Here is a 21,915-nt window from a genome sequence, read left to right as displayed (position 1 = left end):
TAAATCATATTTGGTAAGTAAATTGAAACGCTTAGGTTTTTTAAATTATTTTTTTATTTTTCGGCCACACCATGTAGCATGTGGGATCTTTGTTCCCTGAAGAGGGATCGAACCCGCGTGCCCTGCAGTGGAAGGGCAGAGTCTTAACCACTGGACCACCAGGGAAGTCCCTGTTGGTTTTAATTATACTTAAATTATTTTTCTAATTCTAAAATAAGCATGGACACACTTAGATTTAAAACAAAGACGTGCTACTGATGCAGCATCGAGTGGACATGCAGAAGCTAGTGCTATGACTGAAAAAGTAAAGGAAAAAGAGACTGGGGGGAGGTGTGGTGTGAATTTCATGATGAATATTGATTTCAGTTTTCTGGGAAGAGCAAAATGAAAGCGTGCTTTGTTACATAAAAAGTGTTTAAAGGGCTTCCCTGGTGGCGCGGTGGTTGAGAGTCCGCCTGCCGATGCAGGGGACACGGGTTCGTGCCCCGGTCCGGGAGGATCCCACATGCCGCAGAGTGGCTGGGCCCGTGAGCCATGGCCGCTGAGCCTGCGCGTCCAGAGCCTGTGCTCTGCGACAGGAGAGGCCACAGCAGTGAGAGGCCCGCCTACCGCAAAAAAAAAAAAAAAAAAAAGTTTAAAGATAATGCTGACAATATTAAGAGAAATTTTCAGCAAATACATAGTATGATGGTTTAAAAAATATGTCCACAAATTCTTTGATACTCTTTCCTTTAATATCTAGGGATGCTGCTCTACATCCTACGATGCTCAGGACAGACACCCAGCACCCAGGAGTGATGTGGCCCTGGACGTCAGGGGTGTGAGGCTGAGAAACGCTGGGTTACAGGGATGAAAAAAGCCAGCAACAAATTCCCAATAGCCACAGGAAAAGTTTTATTCTATGAAATGAATTTAAAAATTGTGTTCTAGCTTCCTCTGGATGAGGAAGTTTGTGCAACGTGGATTTGCCGTGTCTGTAAGGATTGGCACAAGAGGTACCAAACTAAAGGTTTGACTTCCTTCAGAGCCACTGGTTTGAGAAATACCATCTTCCCAGGGCTGGCGAGACAAGCAAGAGTCGCTTCTTCACCAACTGTGAGATTCCCCAGGCTCTGGTTTCCTCATCGGTGATACGGATTTAATAACAGCATCTACCTCTCTAGGGCTTTCATGAAAATCAAATGAGTGAAAACATGCATCTACCTACCTGCCAGGCATGTCTAAATAATATACAAGTGTTTGCTGTCATTAGTGTTATTTGTGAGCCAGATGGATATTTCACTGGTTAAGCAAGTTTGTATTAAGATGTTGTGGAAGGAACATTAGAGGTAAGACAATGAAGTAAACGTTTCTCTTCTGCTGGCTGGAAGGACACTGCAGGAAGTGTCACTGCAGGAGCTCCTCTTTCTGGTTCCTTCTGTCGTGCTTTCTTCCTCCTTGTTTACGGGGCACCTGTGGTGAGCAATTCAGGTCACCCGGTGGTGCGACCCGCAACCAAAATTTCTCCCAGTCTCGGCCCAAGTTTTCCTGTCTCCTGATGTCAGCCCTCTGTCACCCCGTAACTTGTCTGCCCCTAGTGGGTAGTGGCCCCAACCCCTCCAATGAGGTCTCAGTCCCACTTTGTCGCATTCTCGGGTTCTTTAGATCCTCTTTCATCCGTAGTAGTTAATCCCCTATTATGAGTTAATCATTCTTTATATTACACTTTCCCTGTTCCAATTACTGGGTGGTTTCTGTTTTTGGAGCGGACCGATACACTGCATTCTTGAAACAACTTGGAACGTTTAATGCTCATTAAGTAGAATTTCAAACTAAGTCTTTTGAAACCAATCATCCTAAAATTTGTTCTAACAAATCTTAGGTAAATATAGAAACCTGTGGGGAGTTGGAGCTGTCCTGGGATTAATGCAGCGTAGGTTTCCACATAAAAGCATTGTTTTTTGGATATGCAGCAGCTATAGCACGTCTGTGGCACTGACGTGTGGATTAGTGATTGGATAGTTTTATCTATGGAACACTCAAGAAGATCTGAATATCCTCGGCACAAGGAGACCGAATTTCTCTTACCCAGTGAAATGTAGCTTTACGTATCCCAGATCCAGACAGTGCTGGGGGACGGAACTTCGTGACCTCTAGCACTCTGCTGGGAATGTTTTCTTAATTATATATAATTAAGAAAGATGGAATAATTATATATTCCAATTCATGTCTAGCAGTCCACAATGGGTATAGTTATGGATGATGTCATCTTGGTTTGCACTTGCTAATATCCTGAAAAGGTGGCCGGCTGAACCAGCCTTAAGTGAAACCCAACGTATACAAAAGAGTAACTGAGAATCAGCAAATAGCCCAACGTCCTCTACTTTTGTCCTTGGAGTTACTGCCTCTACTCTGGTCTGTCACTTCTTCAGTTTACTTTTTATTCTAAGACTGCTGATTCTTATAAGTGTTCTATTCTTATTCACTGTGAATACACCTTCTTTTTTAAATAGAGAAAGAAAAGTGCATTGATTTGATATGCTAAAAAAAGAAAAAGATGATCCAAAATATAGAGAACAATTAGGATGAAATAAAGCTTCTTTCTCAGTGGGAAAAAATAAAAACCATATTGCTGAAGTCTTTCAACATTTCATTTTTTAATTTTTCCAATAGTACACTCTTTAAAAGAAGTTAACAACTTCAATTCCAAACAGAAGGATTCAATAATGCGAATGAAAAGCTGTCATTTTCAGTGAAGCTGTTGCCTAATTACCCTGGAAAAAAGTATTCTTTTGATTGAACTGATGCAAAAATCCCTTAGAAAAGCTTCATTGTTGCCTGTAAAGAGTCTTCTTAAGGTCACTTTTACTTCTAGACCATCCCCCTTGTTTCTAGTGAAAGAGTTTTGCTTGGTAATGGCTTGTGGTTCCACAGTGTTTTGTGTATGAAAAGCGTAGACTAAGAGATACTACTGAAGTCGCTCAAATTGTAGATTCTGCCACAAAAGGAAGTCCCAACACTGAAACGTTTCCCCTTAATGTTCAGCAAGACACATGAAAAGAAAACTCAAGTCCCACTTTCATCTTTACTTTGATCACCATTTTAAATGGCGTGAAGAGGCTGCCGCACCGTCGGAAACAGAGCTCCACGGCCCCGTGTGCTTATTAAATGGCCTGCAGGTTCGGAGCGGCCGCCCCAGCCCCGGTTGCGGTCTGCAGACAGAGGCATCTGGTTGCTGCTGGGGGTCCCGGGGCCGAGCCGGGTGCTCCCCAGGGGTGTTCTCTCGGAAGCAGGGGAAGAAGCAGTGCTCCCAGACAGCAACAGAACAGCGCGCGAAACAATGCTCTCCATCCACCCAATCATTTCCTGTTCAGAGCTGGCCTTTACTGCTGGGACAAGAGGACACTCCTGTTGGCTTTCATTTTTTCCAGGCGCTTCACTAAGTGGCCGTTGCTCACCTCGAGCTCTTCTGTTTTGTCCAATGCAGAGCGAAGCTGGAAATCAAGGCAAAAGGCAGTGAGCTTGGATTCCAAGCCTACTGACAAACAAATGACGACCCAGACCCACCGAGACTCTAAAAATACACATATACCTACACGTGTGTATACGTGTATTTCTTTTTTTTTTTTTTTTTTTTTTTTTTGCGGCACGCGGGCGTCTCACTGCTGTGGCCTCTCCCGTTGCGGAGCACAGGCTCCGGACGCGCAGGCTGAGCGGCCATGGCTCACGGGCCCAGCCGCTCCACGGCATGTGGGATATTCCCGGACCGGGGCACGAACCCGCGTCCCCTGCATCGGCAGGCGGACTCTCAACCACTGCGCCACCAGGGAAGCCCACGTATATTTCCTAATTTAAAAAGGAACACAAGGCACAAGATTCTGGCCTCATGAGTAACTAGGGAATCTTCCTCTTCTGAAATAGCTAGACCCCAGACAGGGCGCAGTCTTGGGGATGGTGACGGTCTCACGGAAGGTGAGGCAAACGAACAAACAAGCGCTGAGCCAGACCAGCTGGAGGAGGTGATCCCCACAGCCCCGGGCAGCTGGCTGCTAGGGCTCTGCAGCCAGAAACCGAAGTGGGAATGGCTGAGGCCAGGATGACCGTGCCCGGGAACCAGGGGGGCACAGAGCCTGGGGGGCACAGAGCCTGGGGGGCACAGCAGGAGCCACATCAGCAGGGAGCTGCACGGACTGCAGGCAGTGAGGCAGAGTGGAGGTGCCCTAAGGCGGGGGTTCACAGCCCTGTGCTTGTGGAGACATGCATCATTAGAACAGAGTCTGCAGTTCTGCTTCTGATCCAAAACCCTCCAGGAGGGTGGGCGGGGTCCTGAGACAGGTTAAACGGCCCTGCCCTGCCTTTCACCAGCAGAGGCAGAAGCAGAAGCCCTTTTTTGTAGAAATTTCCCCAAGTCAGGCCTGGAGTATAAATTCAAGTATCTAAATTCAAATCAAGCATAATCTCATAAAACACCAAACACATGGTGGGACAAACCATTTGAGTCAACAGAAGCAATAAACAACAGAAATAGACCCCAAAGACTGAACATGTTTCAGTCCTCAGTGTGGAAAGCAGAATAGCTGTGTATGAAATCGTTAAAGAAATAAGGATACAATCAACAAAGGAACCAAAACAAGAAACAATCAGGAATGAGAATACGAAACAAAAGGAGGTGAAATGGAAGATCTACAAAAACTGTACATTATGCAACGTTGGGAGGTAAGGAGATGGGGAACGGAAAAGACAGATGGTAGAGAAATGCAGAAGGTCCGTGAGAAGATCTGGTATCCTCTGATCAGAGTCCCAGGGGGAAGGTGGAGTCTAGGGAAGAGGAGTTACTGAAGGAGATCGTGGTTGAAAATTTTCCAAAATTTATTTAGAAAAAAGACCTCACAGATCAAAGAAACACAACATATCCCCAGCAGAACAAATAGCAGTAAACCCACATATTAACACATTAGAGTGAAGTGTAGAAAGTCAAAGGCAAAGAGAATGGCAGAGCAGCTAGAGAGGGGTAAAAAAAAAAAGATCACCTAAAAGGAGTTAGAATGACAGATTTCTTAGCAGAAGCCGGAAGATGGTGGCATGATAGTTGCAATCACCGTAGACAGAAAAACCACTGACAGGTGATTCTGGCCCTGAGCTCCTAATTGGCTGAACTACAATTTCCTTTACGGTGTGAGCACAGCCCTTCAGAGAGGTTTGGGCAGATGTGACAATGAATGATTCGGCCGCAGATTTCCCGGCGGTAAACCCTCCCTCTGCTCTCCCAACTAGAATAGCATTACCCATTCTTTTCCTAGAAATAGCCTAGAAAATTTACCTCTCTTTGAAGTTTCCGTTTTTCAGCCTTAAGTTCATCTTCTATCTTTTCAGCATTTTCAGCAGCCAGTTTATAACGTGATACTTGGCTTTCTAACCTTATGACCTGAGAGGAGAGGAGAAATCATGTGTATAAGTTGATGGGCCTGTGTTCTTTCCCCGATTGCTTTACTATATTTGAGATCAAAAGGTATAACTTGATAAAATGAGAGAAAACACCATGACAATAGTTATGATCTAGCATTTGGGACTATTACGTAGGTTCTAGCCACGCAAGCTATTTGTTCATATTTATGAGCAAGCCAGTACTGACACCTATCAGGGACTCATTTCCTCCCTGACCCTTGTCCCAAGTGTGGTTCCCGCCATGCAGACCCCATGACACCATCTCTCCCCGATGTGGGTCGATCCTGCAGAACCAGGCTGGTGAGGCAACGGCTCCACCAGGACCTCAGCTCCAGTCTAATCTCTCCCGGGGTTGGGGGGTGGGGAATCAGGAAAGGGAGGAGAGAGGCAAGGAACTCAGAGAGCGGGGGTGACGGAAGGCGGCTCTGCGGTGGCATCTGCGGCCAGAGACTCAGCCTGCCCTCAAAGGCGTGCTTCCGAACACGCATCGCTTTCTAGGTGCGCTTCTCATCTTCGTCTCTACAAAAATTCCAGAAAGTTCCAGCCACATATACCCACAATGGAGGGGGCAAGAGTACCTGCTTGTATCTCTCCCTTCGGTTAGGACACAGTCTGTCCCAGGGCCCAGCACGCTGGAGGCATGAGTGCCCCAAATCTAGGGACCAGAGCGAGCTGCTGGGCTGGGATGGAAAGAGGGAAAATCCAGGCAAAAGGGACATCCCTGCATGAAGCGTTTTGTAATTAACCGATTTTTTTTTTTTTTTTTAAAAACAAACTGTCAAAAAAAACCCTAACCACATTAGGTACTTTCTGCAACTAACTTTGTCTATAAAGGATTAGTATCGATTATAACAGCCCAGATACTAGTTATGACCTCTCCCTCCCCACGTCCTCTCCTTGTAGGAAATACATGGAGAGACTTGCTGCCTTGTTTACCCCCCTTAGGACCTTTTTTTGGTTCTAAAATTCTCTGCTTCTTTTTGTCCTCAGCCTTCAAGCCTTTCTAGCAAATAAAACTTCAGTTAATCCTCAGTCGGGCGGCCAGTGATTGCGTACAAGTGTGCACGTACATTTTGTTCTAATGCAGTTATCTCTTGCTCAGATTTTGCAAGTTTAAATTTGAGGTCGCTGATCTGTCTGTTGGCATCCCCTAAAGGTTGAAAGAGAAGGAAAATCTGTTAAGCTCTTGGGCTTTGAAAATGTTAAAACAATGGTTACTGGGAACCAAGCCCTTACTTTATAATCGTCGCCCTTGAGCAAAGAAGGCAAAGAAATGGTAGGGGGAAGGGGGAAGGGGAGAGAGAGTGGGCCTGCTTTTGTCCTCGTAAGCCGCCTTCTAGTCTCCTGGCACGGAAAAATACCTTCCGATCTCCCCATACAATCGGCAGATCCAAAGACTGTATTCAGCGTAGTAAACGTGGTTTCTAGCCGCACGTCAGCTGGTGGTACCTTGGTGTATGTTTTGGGTCACCTGTTCTGTTTCTTAGGCTCAGACAGAAACATCCTTGCTCTGCCCACCTGCCCATCCTTGTTCTAGCCCACAAGGAAACATCTTTGTGCTTCTGTACTCAGGGCTTTTGGGGGGACGTTGGGAACACCGGCCGTTCCTTGCCACGACAGTTTTTCTCCTCCCGCATTAGTACAATAAAAATCACGCATGGCAAAGGGATTTCTTCTACAGGAGGATTGACATTTACTCTGCAGATCCATCATGTGCACGTCCGTCCCGTTTTGTAAGACCCCATCTTCCGGGTGCAGACTGTCTAATCTGATATTCCTCTGTCTCTCTTCCAGCTGCCCTTTGAGTTTCTTAATCTGCAAACATCCACCAATAAAGCACGTTAATTTCTCGATTCTAAATGAGATGAGAGCCTGTGAGAAAGGAAGCTGCATGTCACGTAAAAGCCCACACCCACTAAGCACAATCCGATGTTGCCTTGCAGTTATTCTGTGTGTCTCGAAGGGGCCAGAGAGACAGGGGTTCCGTAATGAAGCGGGAGAGAAATGTAGTAAGACATTACGAGCCACCAGGAAGATGGGGGAGTCTCTCCCGTTTCATAAAGGAACAAACCCAAATAAATAAATGAAAAACCTTGTGCCAGTCAGTACTCTTCTTAGAAAGTACTAGTAGTATACAGGATGAAAATGGAATTCTATTTACTGTAACAGGCATGCATTGTTTTGTAACTCTGGGCGAGAAGTTATTTCTAAGGTTGAAGTTCCTCTCGAATTCAGGAGGAGATTTTCCGTAAAAACGGTTCTGAGTGTTTATCTACAAGTTCATAAATCAGTACACGATCCACCTTTGCTTTATTCACTCAAAAGCCAGGAAGGGCCACCTGGAGCCTTCCAGGCACAGCAGTGCTGTCCCCAGCGGAACCCAAACAGGTTGTAGGTTTGCCACCTGCAGAGAGCTGGTCTCTACATAGCTTTCTTCCCTCTGAGAGAGACACACGCACACAGAGTAGCTGGAATGGCAGTTAGCAGCCGTGACTGTAGAATCTTCTGCTATGTAATGGGGTGTCTCCCAGCCCTCGTTCTGTTAACCTCTAATCTCTGCGGACTTGTTGGAAGTCCCCCCACACACCGACAGGAACAGAGCAGACCCCCGTGACATACACACCATCGGTGCGCGCTGCTCTAAGAAAACAAGTACAGAGTTACCATGGACACGTGTTTTTAAAAGATCACAGGCACTTCATGAGAATCCTCCCACCACATTTAGTGCCTTAACCCAATTTTGAAAGAAATCTTCAAATCTTGCAAAACGCGAGGCAAATACGCGGGGTTAGGCTTACGCGGGAAAATGAGAAAATCGAGCTTCCTTAGAAAGTGACTGTGGAATAATTTAGTACTACCCTGCATATGAAAAAGACCAAACAGGACAACTGTGTAGCATTTCTTGAGGTAGAAGAGGTCAAGGAAGGTAAACTATAGTGAAAACAACTTGGATCAGCTGTAACAAAGAAATACCTGCTGGACAGGTGTGCTGACCACTGAGGGATTACAAAACTGACTTTTACAGTCCAGCGGAAGAGGAAGGGTGTTGGAATGTCTGGGGAACACCCTTGCCTCTCAATGCTTAATCTAGGCCTTCTACATAAATCTTTATTGTAAGCAGCAATCCATGTAGCATGTACCAAACTCAGACCCTGGCCTTGAATCTTTGGGACAATCTCTCGAAATCTGATAGGATTTCTAACGTTTTACTTGGATAAGAACATTAAGAACACTGGCTGGCTTGGTAATTATTTTCAGCCACGATGCATCAGGGGTTTCCTGATGAAGCAAGAAGCTAGAATGGGAAGGTTCCCGGTTTCAGGTGCCCCGTTTTCCAGAACTCGGAAAGTAATAAAAAGATCGTTACCTGTTCCAATAAGCATTCCCGTTCATCAACGAGCTTTTTCAACCTAATATCTAAAGAAATCAGAAAGATACAGGTTTAGGTGACTCCATGGACTGCCCCTTTCGGCAGATTGCTAAACTGAAGAAGGAGCATTGGGGTTAGTGAAACTGATGATGAAGGTATTATACACGTACCACGGCGAATGAGGCCACAGACAGGACGGGGGAGGAATTCAGCCAAGGGGGGTGAACTGCATCAACCTCCCACACATGCTTGTCTCGTCAGGGCAGCATCCGGCTGCATGCAAACAGGCTAATCTTCTACTCTGGGTTAGCATGCAAGAGCTCTAGGGCCAAACCACACTGCAACACAAGATCTCACAAGGCTTCACGGTTTAACATCATTAGCAAGGTACAAACACACTGAGAATCGGGATCAAATATCACCAGCATTTTCGTTAGCCTTGACTTTCCAAGTTTCCATCCCACGAGCGTTGATCTTCCTTATTTCTCTCAAAGACTCACCAGTGTCAGAGTTCTGACTCTCCTTACGAACCCTAAGTGTCCTGACAGCACCTCCGGTAACCCACTTTGTTGCTATTCTTTTGAGGAAGAATGCAGTAATAACTTAGGTTTCTGTCATTCTTCCCACCCCAGATACAGAAGTTTGCATACACGTAAGCACCTAGAAATCCCCCAAACAACTCTCTGAAGGGGCGTTGAGTAATACATTCTCCAGAGCACAGAGAGGAAACCAAGACCCAGGGAGGATTTTAGGGGCAAAATCCTACACCAGTTTCAGGGCAAAATCAGGATGACGTGATGGTGGTGGGTGCTCCTGTGTGCCGTGCCCTCACTGTGTGCCAGGCACTGTCCCAGCCACTCACACCACCTCCTGCGAAGCCCTCCAGGCGGGCAGTGCTGCCACGTCCCTCTTCTACAGATGAGGACCCAGGCCCAGCAGCTTTCCTAAGGCCCCAGGGCTGCACCCCTAACCCCTGCACCCACTGTTTTCCTAAACACAGCCCTCTGAGTCGGACCGGACTCCTGGCCTGGCTCTTCTTCCCGAGGCGGCAGTGCTCTCACACTGCCCAGGTTTTGATTAGCCATGTGAAATGGAAATAATGCATACAAAGCGCACCTTTGTTTTCATTAAAAAAAAAATCATCTATCCACATTCTAATCCAAGTTACGTGTTTTCGCTAATTGTTTTTCCAAACATCCTAAATTGCTATTTTAAAGGCACAATAACAACATAAACGAAAACAGAAAATGTTACGTATAAGATACATTTATAATCCTTTTGAGTTCCATTTTAATTTACATACAAACTGCTTCTGACAGATGTTTTATTCTGTCCCTTCCATAAATGCACCCAACACTGAAACAAAAATGAAAAATAAATTGAAAACCTGGCTCTCTTATTCAATATCACTTTTCATTTTATCTTGTATATTTTATATTCCTATATACAAAAACCACAGGCATCATAAGAAACACTGAATATATCAGAAAGTGATTTGAGGCTCACATATCTATTTACAATTTTATTATTATTTTTCTATTAGAAGACTTCAAATATCTTAGACAGCAAGTAAAAAAAAAGTTAAAATGCAATAATAGTGCTAACAATAAAAAACAAGAGCAATCTGACCTTGAGTCTTATAGGGAAAATATGAAAAATGGAGAGAGACAAATGGAACTTTTAAGGAAGAGAAATTTTAAAGCAGAAGTGGAGAAGATTAAATAGTTTCAGGAAACTGGAAAAAAGAAAGAAGCAAAGTTGTTTGACATAAAGAAAATAAGCACTGAAATAAGTCAGAGAAAGACAGACAGTATATGTTATCACTTATATGTAGAATTTGAAAAATAGAACAAACAAATGAATATAACAAAACAGAAACAGACTCACAGATGGTAACTAGTGGTTACCAGTGGGGAGAGGGAAGGAGGGAGGGGCAAGATGGAACAGAGGATTAAGAGGTACAAACTACTATGTATAAAATAAATAAGCTACAGGGGTATATTGTACAGCACAGGAAATATAGTCACTATATTATAATAACTTTAAATAGAGTGTAATCTATAAAAATATTGAACCACTATGTTATACACCTGAAACGAACATAATATTGTAAATCAACTATACTGCAATAAAAAAAATTCAAAAGAGAAATGAAAATGAGTCCTGCTTTTTTTACAGTCTTAAAAGTCAACAAGTCTAACCTGTGACGTGAACAGTGACGCATGACTGGTAATTACCGTGGTACTGATCAGGAGCGCTGCAAATCTCTACTCACTAAGCAGCCCTGCTCACCGTTGGTCTCTAACACCCAAACGATAAGCATTAAAGAAAATAAAGTCACACTGTCTCGAACTCAGAGTTTTATTTTACACTGGGAAGTTAAAATCAATTGGCAATTGAAGTTATTTTAGTAACACTGTTAAAGGATTACATTTTTTAAAAATCTGTTTTTTATATATTAAACTCCACCACGCTTTCTGGTGTGAACTTTAGAGACCCGTGAAACAAGAAACAAGAAAGGTGGCGAGGCCGCACAGACCGCCACAGGGCAGCAAGCCAGCCCCGGGACCCCCAGCCCCGCTCCAGAGGGGCTTGCGTGTTGTGACTGCGTCTGTCCCGGCTGCGAAGGTCAACCACCAGCAACAACCATGGTCACTCAGCACTTACTCTCCCGTGCTTTACTGGGTCTGATCCACACCGCCACTCTCAAAGGCAGGTTCTAACCCCAATTTCAGAGAGTAAAATGAGACACGGTAAGGGTAAGTAGCTTACTCATAATAATATATTATCAGGAGGATAATTTTCATTCTGTGGGTTAATTTCACCCAATCCTGGGCCTCAGGCCTCCTCTCCCCGTTGCAGAGAAAGTCGCCTCCCTCCATATTCGCAAAGCTAATGATCAGAAGATTGACATCTCAAGAAACCCACTGAGTGTGGTCCTTTCTCTGCTCCCTCCTTGCACTGACTTAATTTGATTATAATCCACGTGGTCAGTTTTCAACTTCCCCAGGGCTAGCCTCCCATGCCAGGATCGCCCCTGCTTCCAGTAAAAGGCAGAACAGGGACAGGCTGCTCAAGAGGTCTGTACAGATGGCAACTCCCTACAGCAGCTGCTGCTTCAGGTCAGCCGAACAGCTGAAGCCTTTCATGTCTCAAAAAATTCGTTCATCTTTGATGTAAGAGGGGCAGAGAAGGTGAAAGGGAGAGAGCGAAAGGGTTTTTCCCCTGAAAGACTGTCCTCCCTGTATGAGGTCAGCACACTGGATACGCACATATTCTGAACGGAGCACGCTCACACGCCCCTGCCTTTGCTTCTGGAGCCCGGACACTTGGAGTGAATCTTACTGTTGTGTTCCCTTGTTTCGATGGCCGTGGTGGCATGTCGTACAAGGTGGTCTCCTAGAAAAGGAATCTTATCAATGGAAAACAGGAACCCTAAACTGTCTAAACACCCAGAAGCAGCATTCCAGGGTCCTAGTGACAGTGGAAATTTAAATGTTCAGGTCATTAGGTTTTCCATTAATTGGAAATACTCAATGTTATACAAAGTAGTCAATGCAAGATATCCCATTCTCAAACACTCTTTTCAAAAATTTTACTGCTTCCCAACCTTTTATGTTATAAAATAGCCTGTAATTCAAAATTCTCAGTTACCTTTCCCTATTTTTTACAGAAACTCATAGTTATACTTACATACTTTGGAAGGAAGATTAACATTTTACATACAGTAGCCATGCTCTGGTTTGGGGTTGAAAAATACCCCAGCTTTTTGATTTAAAGTATCAGTGATCGATGCTTTTCTCTGTCCTGCATTATAGTGAAACCTCAGTGGTCCAGGTTCCTCTGGGGCTGGGGCTGACAGGTCACCATTTGATTCTTTTCTGAGTCTGAATTGTTTGACACTGCGATCTTTCCAAATTGCCTTATGTACTTCCACGCCTTCCTACACTGAATATACCAAAGGTAACCATTTCTTGATAATTCAGGGGCCTTCACGTGCACATTAATTACTGTGTGGGGCCATAATATCACCTCGCCCTCGGAGCAGAGTAATTGGTGTGCATAATGAAGGCTCTTAGATTATCAGGGATGGTTTGGTTCTTCAGAATCCTTATCTTCCTTTTTGCTGACTTTCCAATTCTCTGTTGCTTCCACTAGAGGTTGGGTCCTATGTGCTTGTTCATGGGCAGAGCACCTTCCATATAGGAAGTGATCTTACATGTTTATTGATTAAATGAGGGATGAACACTGGAGACTGCTGGCTGGCTGGCTGGAGGGATGGGAAGCCTATAGCCCTTAAATGTGCTGTTGAAGAACATGGGAAAGAAAGGAAAGAAGTTAAAATGGTTTGGTGATCTCACCACTGAGTAAGTTTGGCTGTTCAATCACTTCCCCAGAGGCCTTTAACAGTAGGAAGGAGAGCTGTTCCCAATGTACATTCCGGTATGAACGCAGCTTTGCTAAAGTTATAGATACCAACTTTAAAGTCCTTTGCAGCCCTTGGACTTGATTCTCTAGCAAGCCCCATAGTTTTCTATTTATATGGCACAAGTGGAGAGAACTGATCAGTCCCATTATCCTCTGCTTCAGGACACTTATGCAGAAATAGTCAATGTTTATTTGAAATTCTCATCATCCTCTTCGAAACATTCTAATAAGCATTGGCACCTGTAAGCAACGCAACAAGATGGAGACCTTTCTCAAGTGGCCTCTTCATCACAACCACAGACCACAGGAGATTCTATGAGGAAAGATCTTACTCAAGGATGGTCCAACACTAGTCCCAGTCTAGACGCCGGGAGAGAAGCTCTTCACTACTGACAATGGATATTACGCATGAGTCCTCCACAGAACCCCAATCGGGAACTAGCAACCCAGAAGTAGATAAGAGTAGATTAAAGATGATATGATGTAGCCACAGTCAGAATTCAAGTAGCACAAGAGTGATCACAGGCTTGTAAAATTATAAAATGTTTTTATTTCAAATTTTGTTGAGGTATTGGTCATTTTTGCACTCAATTATATCTTGTAACAATAATACGAAGTCATATGATCTCATAAAGTGTCAACAGCATTCAAACTGTACATTCCCCTGTAATTTTAATATTCTATAATGGATTTTTATTTAACTTTACAATTATTTTTAAAATGTTTCTTTATATAGAAAATATATATCTTGTTCAGGAAGATCAAAAGAAGAAATTTCTGGTAAGAATACACTGAAAAACAACAAATGAAAATATTTATACCAGATACCAAGCGATTCGACTATTTAAAATATCCCGTTAGAGTCTAATCAGAAGTTTGCACAAGAATAGCATCTTTTTGTCTTGCTCTACTGAATAATGATTAGACAAATACAAAGAGAAGTAATTTTAAGGTTAAAAACATAAATTTTAGAAATGATTCTCCCTAGCCAAATACTGCAGTAGGAAATGCAATTACAACATGTATCTCTTCCAGAAAAGAATTAAAAAAAAAAAAAATGAAGTCTTTGCATAAAATGACTTTGGTACATAATTGTCATGAAGTCAAAATCTCCTACAAAATAAATTCAGATATCCTCAAGAATGAGATCGAAAAGTATTGGTCTGAGATAAAATACTTATATGAGGTAAAGGCAAGTAAGCTATCCCTAGTGCTGTAAGATGTTTATTTGCTATCCCTAACATGATTAATTATTGTCCTAACATGCAAATCTCATCACTCAGTGACCTATGTGCTGTCTGGCGTTTATGTACTTTTTAAATAAAATACCATACAGGTTATACTATACATATCAAGATCAAATATGAAAGCACATACATTTAAATGAGACACCTTCATTTAAATCATACTCATAATGTGGAAATCTCAGGAGACTATTTGGTCGCTTCAATTAGATGTTGATACATTTGGTCAAGAATATGCACATTCATATCAGCTTAAGGCCAAAGCTAAATATTTTGATGCTGATTTTAAGCAGAAATAAAACAGTGTACATTATTGTTTGATGCTCTCGGAACGCTCTCCATTAGAACTAACTCCAATAAGAGAAGTGTCCTTCTCATCTGGGTGATAACCTTAGTGATGAAATAGAAATCTACAGGTAACAGTCTACAGCTTCAAGGATTAGATAACTTGGTGGATTGGCATTCGGTGCGTCTATACCAATCTAGAACATTTTCTGTGTCTCACCGGTGGAGTCTCTCACAGTCGGACTTGCTGTGCAGTCCTGGTCCCCCCCTAAGACCCCGCCTCAACCTACGACAAGGCACAGTCCTCTTTGTTTCTGCCCTTCCCGTGTCCACCTGTCATCTCTTCCTTGCTTTCTGAATTAAAGTCCCCCACCTCGCCTGCTGGTGCCACGTCATCATTTTCTAGACTAACGCTGTCTGAAACCTTCCTGACTGTGTGACCTCGATTTTCTGATGTCACACGCTCTCCTGTGCCTTTTGTTCGACAGGCATCGTTAATGTCCTTCGAGGGACCTTCATGTTGGAGCAGGGCGCTGCCTGGCACTTCCTCATTGTCTGGACCTGGAGGACGGCTGGGAGCGGTGCCGTCTTCCTCAGCATCATCTTTTCTAGCACCTTCCTCTAATTCTTTATTACTGGCACTGGTGCCTGATGACTGAACTGTATTATCTTCAAAATCCAACGTGTCTCCATCAGCTACTGCTTTCCTTGTCTTAGTGTTTACGCCATAATCGTCTTGCTGAAGTCCTCCATCCAGCTCAGTTGTAGGATTTTCTGGCCCATCGGCGTGTTCACTGCTTCCTGCCGCGGCGTCCTGGTTTGGGGTTTGAGTGACCTCATTTTGCGCTTCTACAACTGGCTTTTTGTCAGTAAGTTCGACCTGCTCTTCGTTCACTTCACTTAAATCTGGGTTTTGAAATGTTAACTCTTTCTGAACCTCTTTGGTTTCTACAGGCGCTGGGGATTTTTTCTTGTTTTTCTTTTTCTTGTTCTTCGTTTTCTTGGGCGACGAATCCGGTGCCTCTCCCTGTTGGTCATTCTTTTCCTCATCGGGCTCTTTCACATCTAGGGATTCGCTTTCAGCATCTACCGTACTTGGACCTGTCACCTCCTGAGGGCTGCTTCTGGCTTCTGGAGAACAAGGAATGGCTTGGACTTCCGGCTTGATGGGTTTCTCATCCCTTAATTTTCTTCCTTTACCCTCCCCTTCACTGTTCTCCCCACCTACCTCTGTGCTCTGAATCGGGACCTCCTTGGGCTCAGCTACTTCCTGGTTGGTGAGTTCTTTCTCTAAATCATGCCCTGAGCTTGGGTCCAAGCCTTCCGGAGCATCTACCTCACACTTCTCACGGTGACTCACTGTGTCATCGATACCCCTTGGAGGACTTGAGGCTACTGTGCCCACCTGCTCCCCCAACCCAGTGAGCCCTGCCTCCGGCACAGCCTCTGTGGGGTTCCCACTCTGCTCCCCAGTGTCTGCACTGCTCTCCCTTCCAACTTCAGATATTTGCAAAGGAGCACATTCCTGACGTGGTTCTACGCTAACCTCTTCCACGTTGGTTTCAAAATCTTCCTGTTTTTCTTTTTCCCACTCTTCTGCAGATTCTTTACTTTGGTTTTTGGTATCCAAGGCATTACTGCTGCGCTGCCCAATCCCAGGACCTGGGATTTCACCATCTAGTTCACTGTTTATGACCTCACTTGACTCAACCTGCTGTGTGCTTTCAAAGAAGGAAGTGTTCTCCAGAATCTGGCTTTGAACCTGTTCCTCGTTCTCAGAATTTACTAACGTTCCTGGGGAGGGGGCACTGTCTTCAGAGGTTTTCTGGTCCTCGGCAGTGTCACCAGGATGTAACACCTCTGTGTCCACACAGTCCTCTCCTGGGTCCTCTTTGTGCTGTCTTTGCTCAGTGTTCTGCAAGATTTCTCTTTTCCCCTCATTCTCCACCATTTCATCTTTCACCTCCACTTCATTGGCTCTTCCTAAAAGACCATTGAGAAAATTGAAGGGACCCCATGACGTGGTTGACCACACAACATACATTACAATGTAAACACATGTTCTCTTTCCCAGCCAACCCCGCTCCTAAAGAGAGAGAGCCATCAGAGAAGCGCACGGACAGAAGCCTTTGCCAGTTCTGTGCGGCAAAGCAGCCATCGCGTTAGCAAACGTTGGATCAGCGGAGGCCACTGCCGCCATGTCAAAGGCAAGAGCGGCTGCTGGTGCCACCTGGGGTGAACTGACTTTCAAAGGTGAAGTTAAGTTTTAACAAATAAGAAAGAGCTCTGGATCAGGCAGCCAAACTCTCCAAGATGAGGGGATTCAGAAGGACGGAAGGTTCGTGGTCCCCATTCTCATTTCTGGATGCACACGGGGACCACTCCTACTTTTCCAGCTGTCAAACTGCACTGAGTATCACGCAGCTCTGAGAGCAGCTTTCAAATAATTTTTAAAAGAAACATTCAGGGCTTCCCTGGTGGCGCAGGGGTTGAGAGTCCGCCTGCCGATGCAGGGGATGCGGGTTCGTGCCCCGGTCCGGGAAGATCCCACATGCCGCAGAGCGGCTGGGCCCGTGAGCCATGGCCGCTGAGCCTGCGCGTCCGGAGGCTGTGCTCCGCAACGGGAGAGGCCACAACAGTGAGAGGCCCGCGTACCGCAAAACAAAAACAAAAACAAAAACAAAGCACATGAAGACCACTTACAAAACTGACGTTTCTAGTTCTTTAAGTGTTCATTACACAACAGTTATCAAGGATTTATAAGATGTATATTTGAACAAGAACAGCATGATAAATTCTAGCTGCTCAGGTAGGGAACATAAAGGTAGGATGGACATTCATCAGTTTATCTTCCCTCAGCAATTCTGACACAATGAAAAGAGCTGTGTTTCTTGAATAGTCATCAGGGTAATGAGGCACCTTCCCGGAAAGCCAGTCCTGGGAAGCTGGGGCCTACAGGTTTCTTCATGTCCATGAAGAACCTTCCAAGTGGAAACTACAGCCTTGGTCCCTGACCTTATCTCAGCCTCACTGTGAAAAGCTGGAAATGGTTGTGAGCGAGGCCTTATTTGCTGGCTACAACTTCAGGCGGCCCACCACATGCAGAAGGTTTATCCCAAAGCCAAGTATATTACGACAAATATTAATTGGTGAATCTTTTCAGATATTTGAAAACTGTGTAAAATATTCCTACAATATATTGGGTTTCCCAATTTACATTCTTTCAGAAGCAAAAATGTGACATACAAAGGAACATCACCTCCGACAAAGGGGCGGACGTTTTCAGACTCTTGCTGGTAAGGAAAGCCCTCCGCAATGACCGCACTCACCACCCAGGGCTCCCCGTCCATCTCACCTACACCCAGGGCTACTTGTCCATCTGCTGTCCACAGGCCCTTCAGACTCTCAAAACGCTTAATGGTGCACGGGATCTGCAGCACTGGCTTGCAAATACAGTCAACTAACTTACTTTACGGCTCTGCTATTCTGATCTTTTGACAATTCTGTAACAGAATAAGTCACAACGCCGTGTTTGGCACATAACTGAAGAAAAACAAATACAACGGAACCGTCAACACGGTCACTTAATTTTGAGATTATTTTCCTTGTATTCACAGTCTCGCTGGCAGCTTTGAGAAGCAAAAGAAACATAGTCTTAAGCCATCGGTGGTGAGCACTGAACAGAGGTACATGCCGGACAACACACGTGGGTGATGGCATCGTTTGACAAGGAAGTTCCCATGAAGTGACAGAACGAAGGGCATGCTGGGTGATTGTTAATCGATCAGTGATGATTATGTCAACTCTACCAATGCATGGAAGGTGAACCAGTGCTGACTGGAAGACACGAGGATCAAAAGAAAACAAGTACTTACCTAGCGTCCCATCTCCTGTTGCCTTGAGGGCATTTAACTCTTCCTTTGTCATCTTTGTAGAACCTTGGTAGCCAACATTATTTAGAGGGTCTGAAGTCTCTCCATTGGTAGCTACTTCTGAATTTAGGATTATTCCATGTTTCTGGGAATAAAAACAGGCTCATCGTAATACTCACTAAGTGATATAAGGTTAAACTTTCTTTTATAAATAATAATTAAGAAAACCCCTATTTTTCCCTAAGCAGAGGAAAACTCTTCAGAGACAGAGGAGCGCTAGGCTGCACCCCTGTAAATATTCTATCAACACACACTGATCTGGGATGTCTTCCTCCAAGGGTCCTTCCTTACATGTTCCCATCCACGTCTTAGCGTGCTGGTGACAAAACACCTTCCTTGGGCATCCTCTTTCACTGCAGGCTGCCAGGAAGCAGAGCATCGAGCAAACCACTATAGAGTGGTCTTTACCTCTAAAACCCCGGCTGTGCTCTTTGAAAGGATAGAGATAAAGAAATATGTACGTGTTCTGAGAGGAATGATCAAACTTGGATGGAAGGTTTGTGACATTCGAAAGAAATACAATTCGTGCTCACTACACAGCAAAACACTTTAAACCCGGCGACGCTTCACAACGCCAGGATGCCCCCCTCACCCGGGATCACCCCCTCCCTCACCCGCTCCTGCCGCCCATAGCTCTTTCTCTTCTGCTTGGAGGAATTCCCAACCCTGTACTCACACCCTGGCTAGAAGCAGCACTGCGAATGTGAGCTCTAAGCCTGTTCCCTGCTGGCTTACTGCTCTGGCCTTGACCCTTCATTATAAGTAGCTGACGTGGATGTTTCCATTGGCGATGCATGTGCCAGCCCGTGGCCATACCCCCTAGACTCAACACCACCTTCTACGGTGTCGAGAGTCCACCCAGAGCTCTGACCCCCGCGGCTGCCCGTTGGTTTATTTTACTCAGTTTCCAGCCAGCAGCTGAAGACCCCTTGACATGGCCCAGACAGAACTTTCCTACCATCCACGGGGTCTCCAAGTCTAACTAGCGTCAGCCACGCCACTGTCCAGCTACAGAGGTCCTTATGTTCGAGACTTTAATATAAGAAAGAAATACACTCTCTAACTTGGAGTAATGTCCTGGAGAATTTACTGGTGAGTTTGAGAAAAAATTTAGACAGCCTATCAAAAAAATTCTTGGAAATCAGAGTTGCTTCCAAGATCAGATATGCCTATAAACATCTAAAGACAAGCGGCACACCCCACGGAATCTACACTGACTTCACATGTCTCTTTGGGGGTCAGTTAACCCACGATTTGATTTTATTAACAGAACTAAAATCAACGACATAAAATCAATGAACACCACTATCCACACACATTCATCCTTGAGAATCCTGGAATTTGCTGTTGTCGCCTGGATTTTTAAAAACTGTACTTTGGCTTCATACCTTTAATTCCTCTTTCAGCACGACTACTTCTTCTCTAAGATCGTCTCGTTCACTCCTTATGGAATCAAAGAACTCTTTCTGCCTCTCTAATGCCTGAGTGTGTAGCGGAGCAAAGAGAGAGAAGATTCGCACAGGTGAGCAGACGACTTCAGAAGCAGGACTAGGAAGGAGGCTTCTACTATGTAAAAGGCTAACACCGGCAGGGCATTCGATAGACTATGCTTAAAGATACAAACACAATGCAGTGTTAAGCTCTGCACTCAGTTTACGCCAGCCAAGAAATGTCACTGTGCATGCTCCCTGAGAGACATTAACGTTCTGAAGGATGCTCTCTGCTTTACACCCTCTCCTGGCTTAGTCTGCTGTTTCACGGCATAGCTGGAGAAGCAACAGAAGCCATGCACCCATTTAAATGAGGGATAAATAAAGGAAAAGAAGAAACGTTTACAACCCCCCAGTGACAACTATTTTAGTCATTTAGACTGTTTTTGTACGTTGATTCTCGGTGTTTGTTGTCACAGATGAACGTAAAGTGGTCCTGAGGCAAACACAACGCACACACAGACATGCACACGAGATCTTAAATAAGCATCGGTGAGTGTATCAGAGTGAAGGCAAGGTGCAGCTTCACGCTGTAAAGGCGCTGACGTTCGCTTCAACATCTAGAGATTGCTATCAGAGCCATGGGGAGTGAGTCGCCGTGTTTGGGAAGCCATTTGGCATCGCGGAGCACAGCTGTCACTTTAGTAAGCGTGTTCTTTGCTCCCTACTCGTCACTCCTAAATGCAGATGGGCTGCCTCTTCTTTCCCTGTGGAGCGAGAGGGGCTGACATCTCCCTGGGGAGGCTCAAGGTGGGGATGCGTGAGGCACAGCACCTGCCACCTTGCAGCTTCCTCAAAGCCCTTGGAGAAAAAGCCCAGGCAACACGGGACAGGGAATTCCAGGAGGTCTGAGCCTCCACGCGTGGACCCGCCCAGCAGGCTCCTCACTCCTCTGATCTCTGTGCCGCCGGCTGCTCACAGGCAGGCAGGGAGCCCGGGAATGCTGACCAAAGGAGAATCTCCACATTGGAAGTCCACTTCCAATGTGGAGTTAATGTCAATTTGGGAAAGTTCATGTAGTCTCTCTTTTATTCGTTTTGTGTCCCACGGGGGTCACATGCAAACTCATACAAGGCTTTTTGCAAACCAAAGATTCTGAAAGCATTCAATTTGCTAAGCAGACTGCCCACTTGAACCGATTTCAAAGACTTGAGAATCCTACCCCTATCTTTTTGTCTTTCCATTCTATTGTTTCCTGAAGATCAGAAATCTCCCTGATATAACTCGCCTGTTTCTGCTGTAGCTGTCGGATTTCCTGAAGAATAGGAACAGATAGAAAGAAAGCAGATACAGGGTTAAACGGGAAGCAACTCTGCAGTGTAGACAACCCCTGAGCCAGCAAGCGCCCTTGGAGGTCCCGGCACCATTTTTTCTCACTGATCCCGAGTTCGTTCTCAGGATGCAGGGACTTTATCCTTGTCCTTTTCCCCAGCTCCAAGAGTAGGAAGAAAACCAGCTGGAGTGAACTTCTCACTTACAGGCACTAGAGTTCTAACCAAATTAAAAAAGTAAAAAGTCAAGTCTGTATTAGTTTCTTTTTGTCGCTGTAACAAATTACCACAAATTCAGTGGCTTAGAACAACACAAACTTATTTTCTTACAGTTCTGGCGCTCAGAAGTTCAAAATGAGTCTTATGGTGTCCCCAAGGCATGGGCAGGCCTGGGCTCTTTTCTGGAGGCTTGGGGCAGGGGAGAATCTATTTCCACCATTTTTTAGTTCCTAGATGTGCCCACAGTTCTTG

General features: G+C 44.9%; 1 protein-coding gene across 22 annotated transcripts in view; it reads right to left on the bottom strand.

Annotated features, from left to right (window-relative positions):
* Nucleotides 1-2,612: 2,612 nt before the first annotated feature.
* LRRFIP1 (LRR binding FLII interacting protein 1) overlaps nt 2,613-21,915 on the bottom strand; it is a 142,653-nt gene continuing 123,350 nt past the window's right edge. For 12 of the 22 annotated variants that reach the window (XM_049712374.1, XM_049712376.1, XM_049712380.1 and 9 more), the window contains 4 exons: nt 21,336-21,428; nt 20,072-20,164; nt 18,627-18,768; nt 13,750-16,734 (listed from right to left, as the gene is read on the bottom strand). In XM_049712374.1, coding sequence (XP_049568331.1) covers nt 15,038-16,734; nt 18,627-18,768; nt 20,072-20,164; nt 21,336-21,428 — 2,025 coding nt within the window. In that variant the 3' untranslated portion in view covers nt 13,750-15,037. Of the gene's footprint in view, nt 3,474-5,299; nt 5,405-6,494; nt 6,575-7,121; nt 7,240-8,791; nt 8,842-13,749; nt 16,735-18,626; nt 18,769-20,071; nt 20,165-21,335; nt 21,429-21,915 lie in introns of those variants that run through there. The other 10 variants (XM_049712387.1, XM_049712386.1, XM_049712388.1 and 7 more) reach the window with 3 other exon arrangements.

This window comes from Orcinus orca, chromosome 7 (genome assembly GCF_937001465.1).
Source record: "Orcinus orca chromosome 7, mOrcOrc1.1, whole genome shotgun sequence".
Classification (NCBI taxonomy): domain Eukaryota; kingdom Metazoa; phylum Chordata; class Mammalia; order Artiodactyla; family Delphinidae; genus Orcinus; species Orcinus orca.
This window is presented reverse-complemented; position numbering and strand designations above follow the sequence as displayed.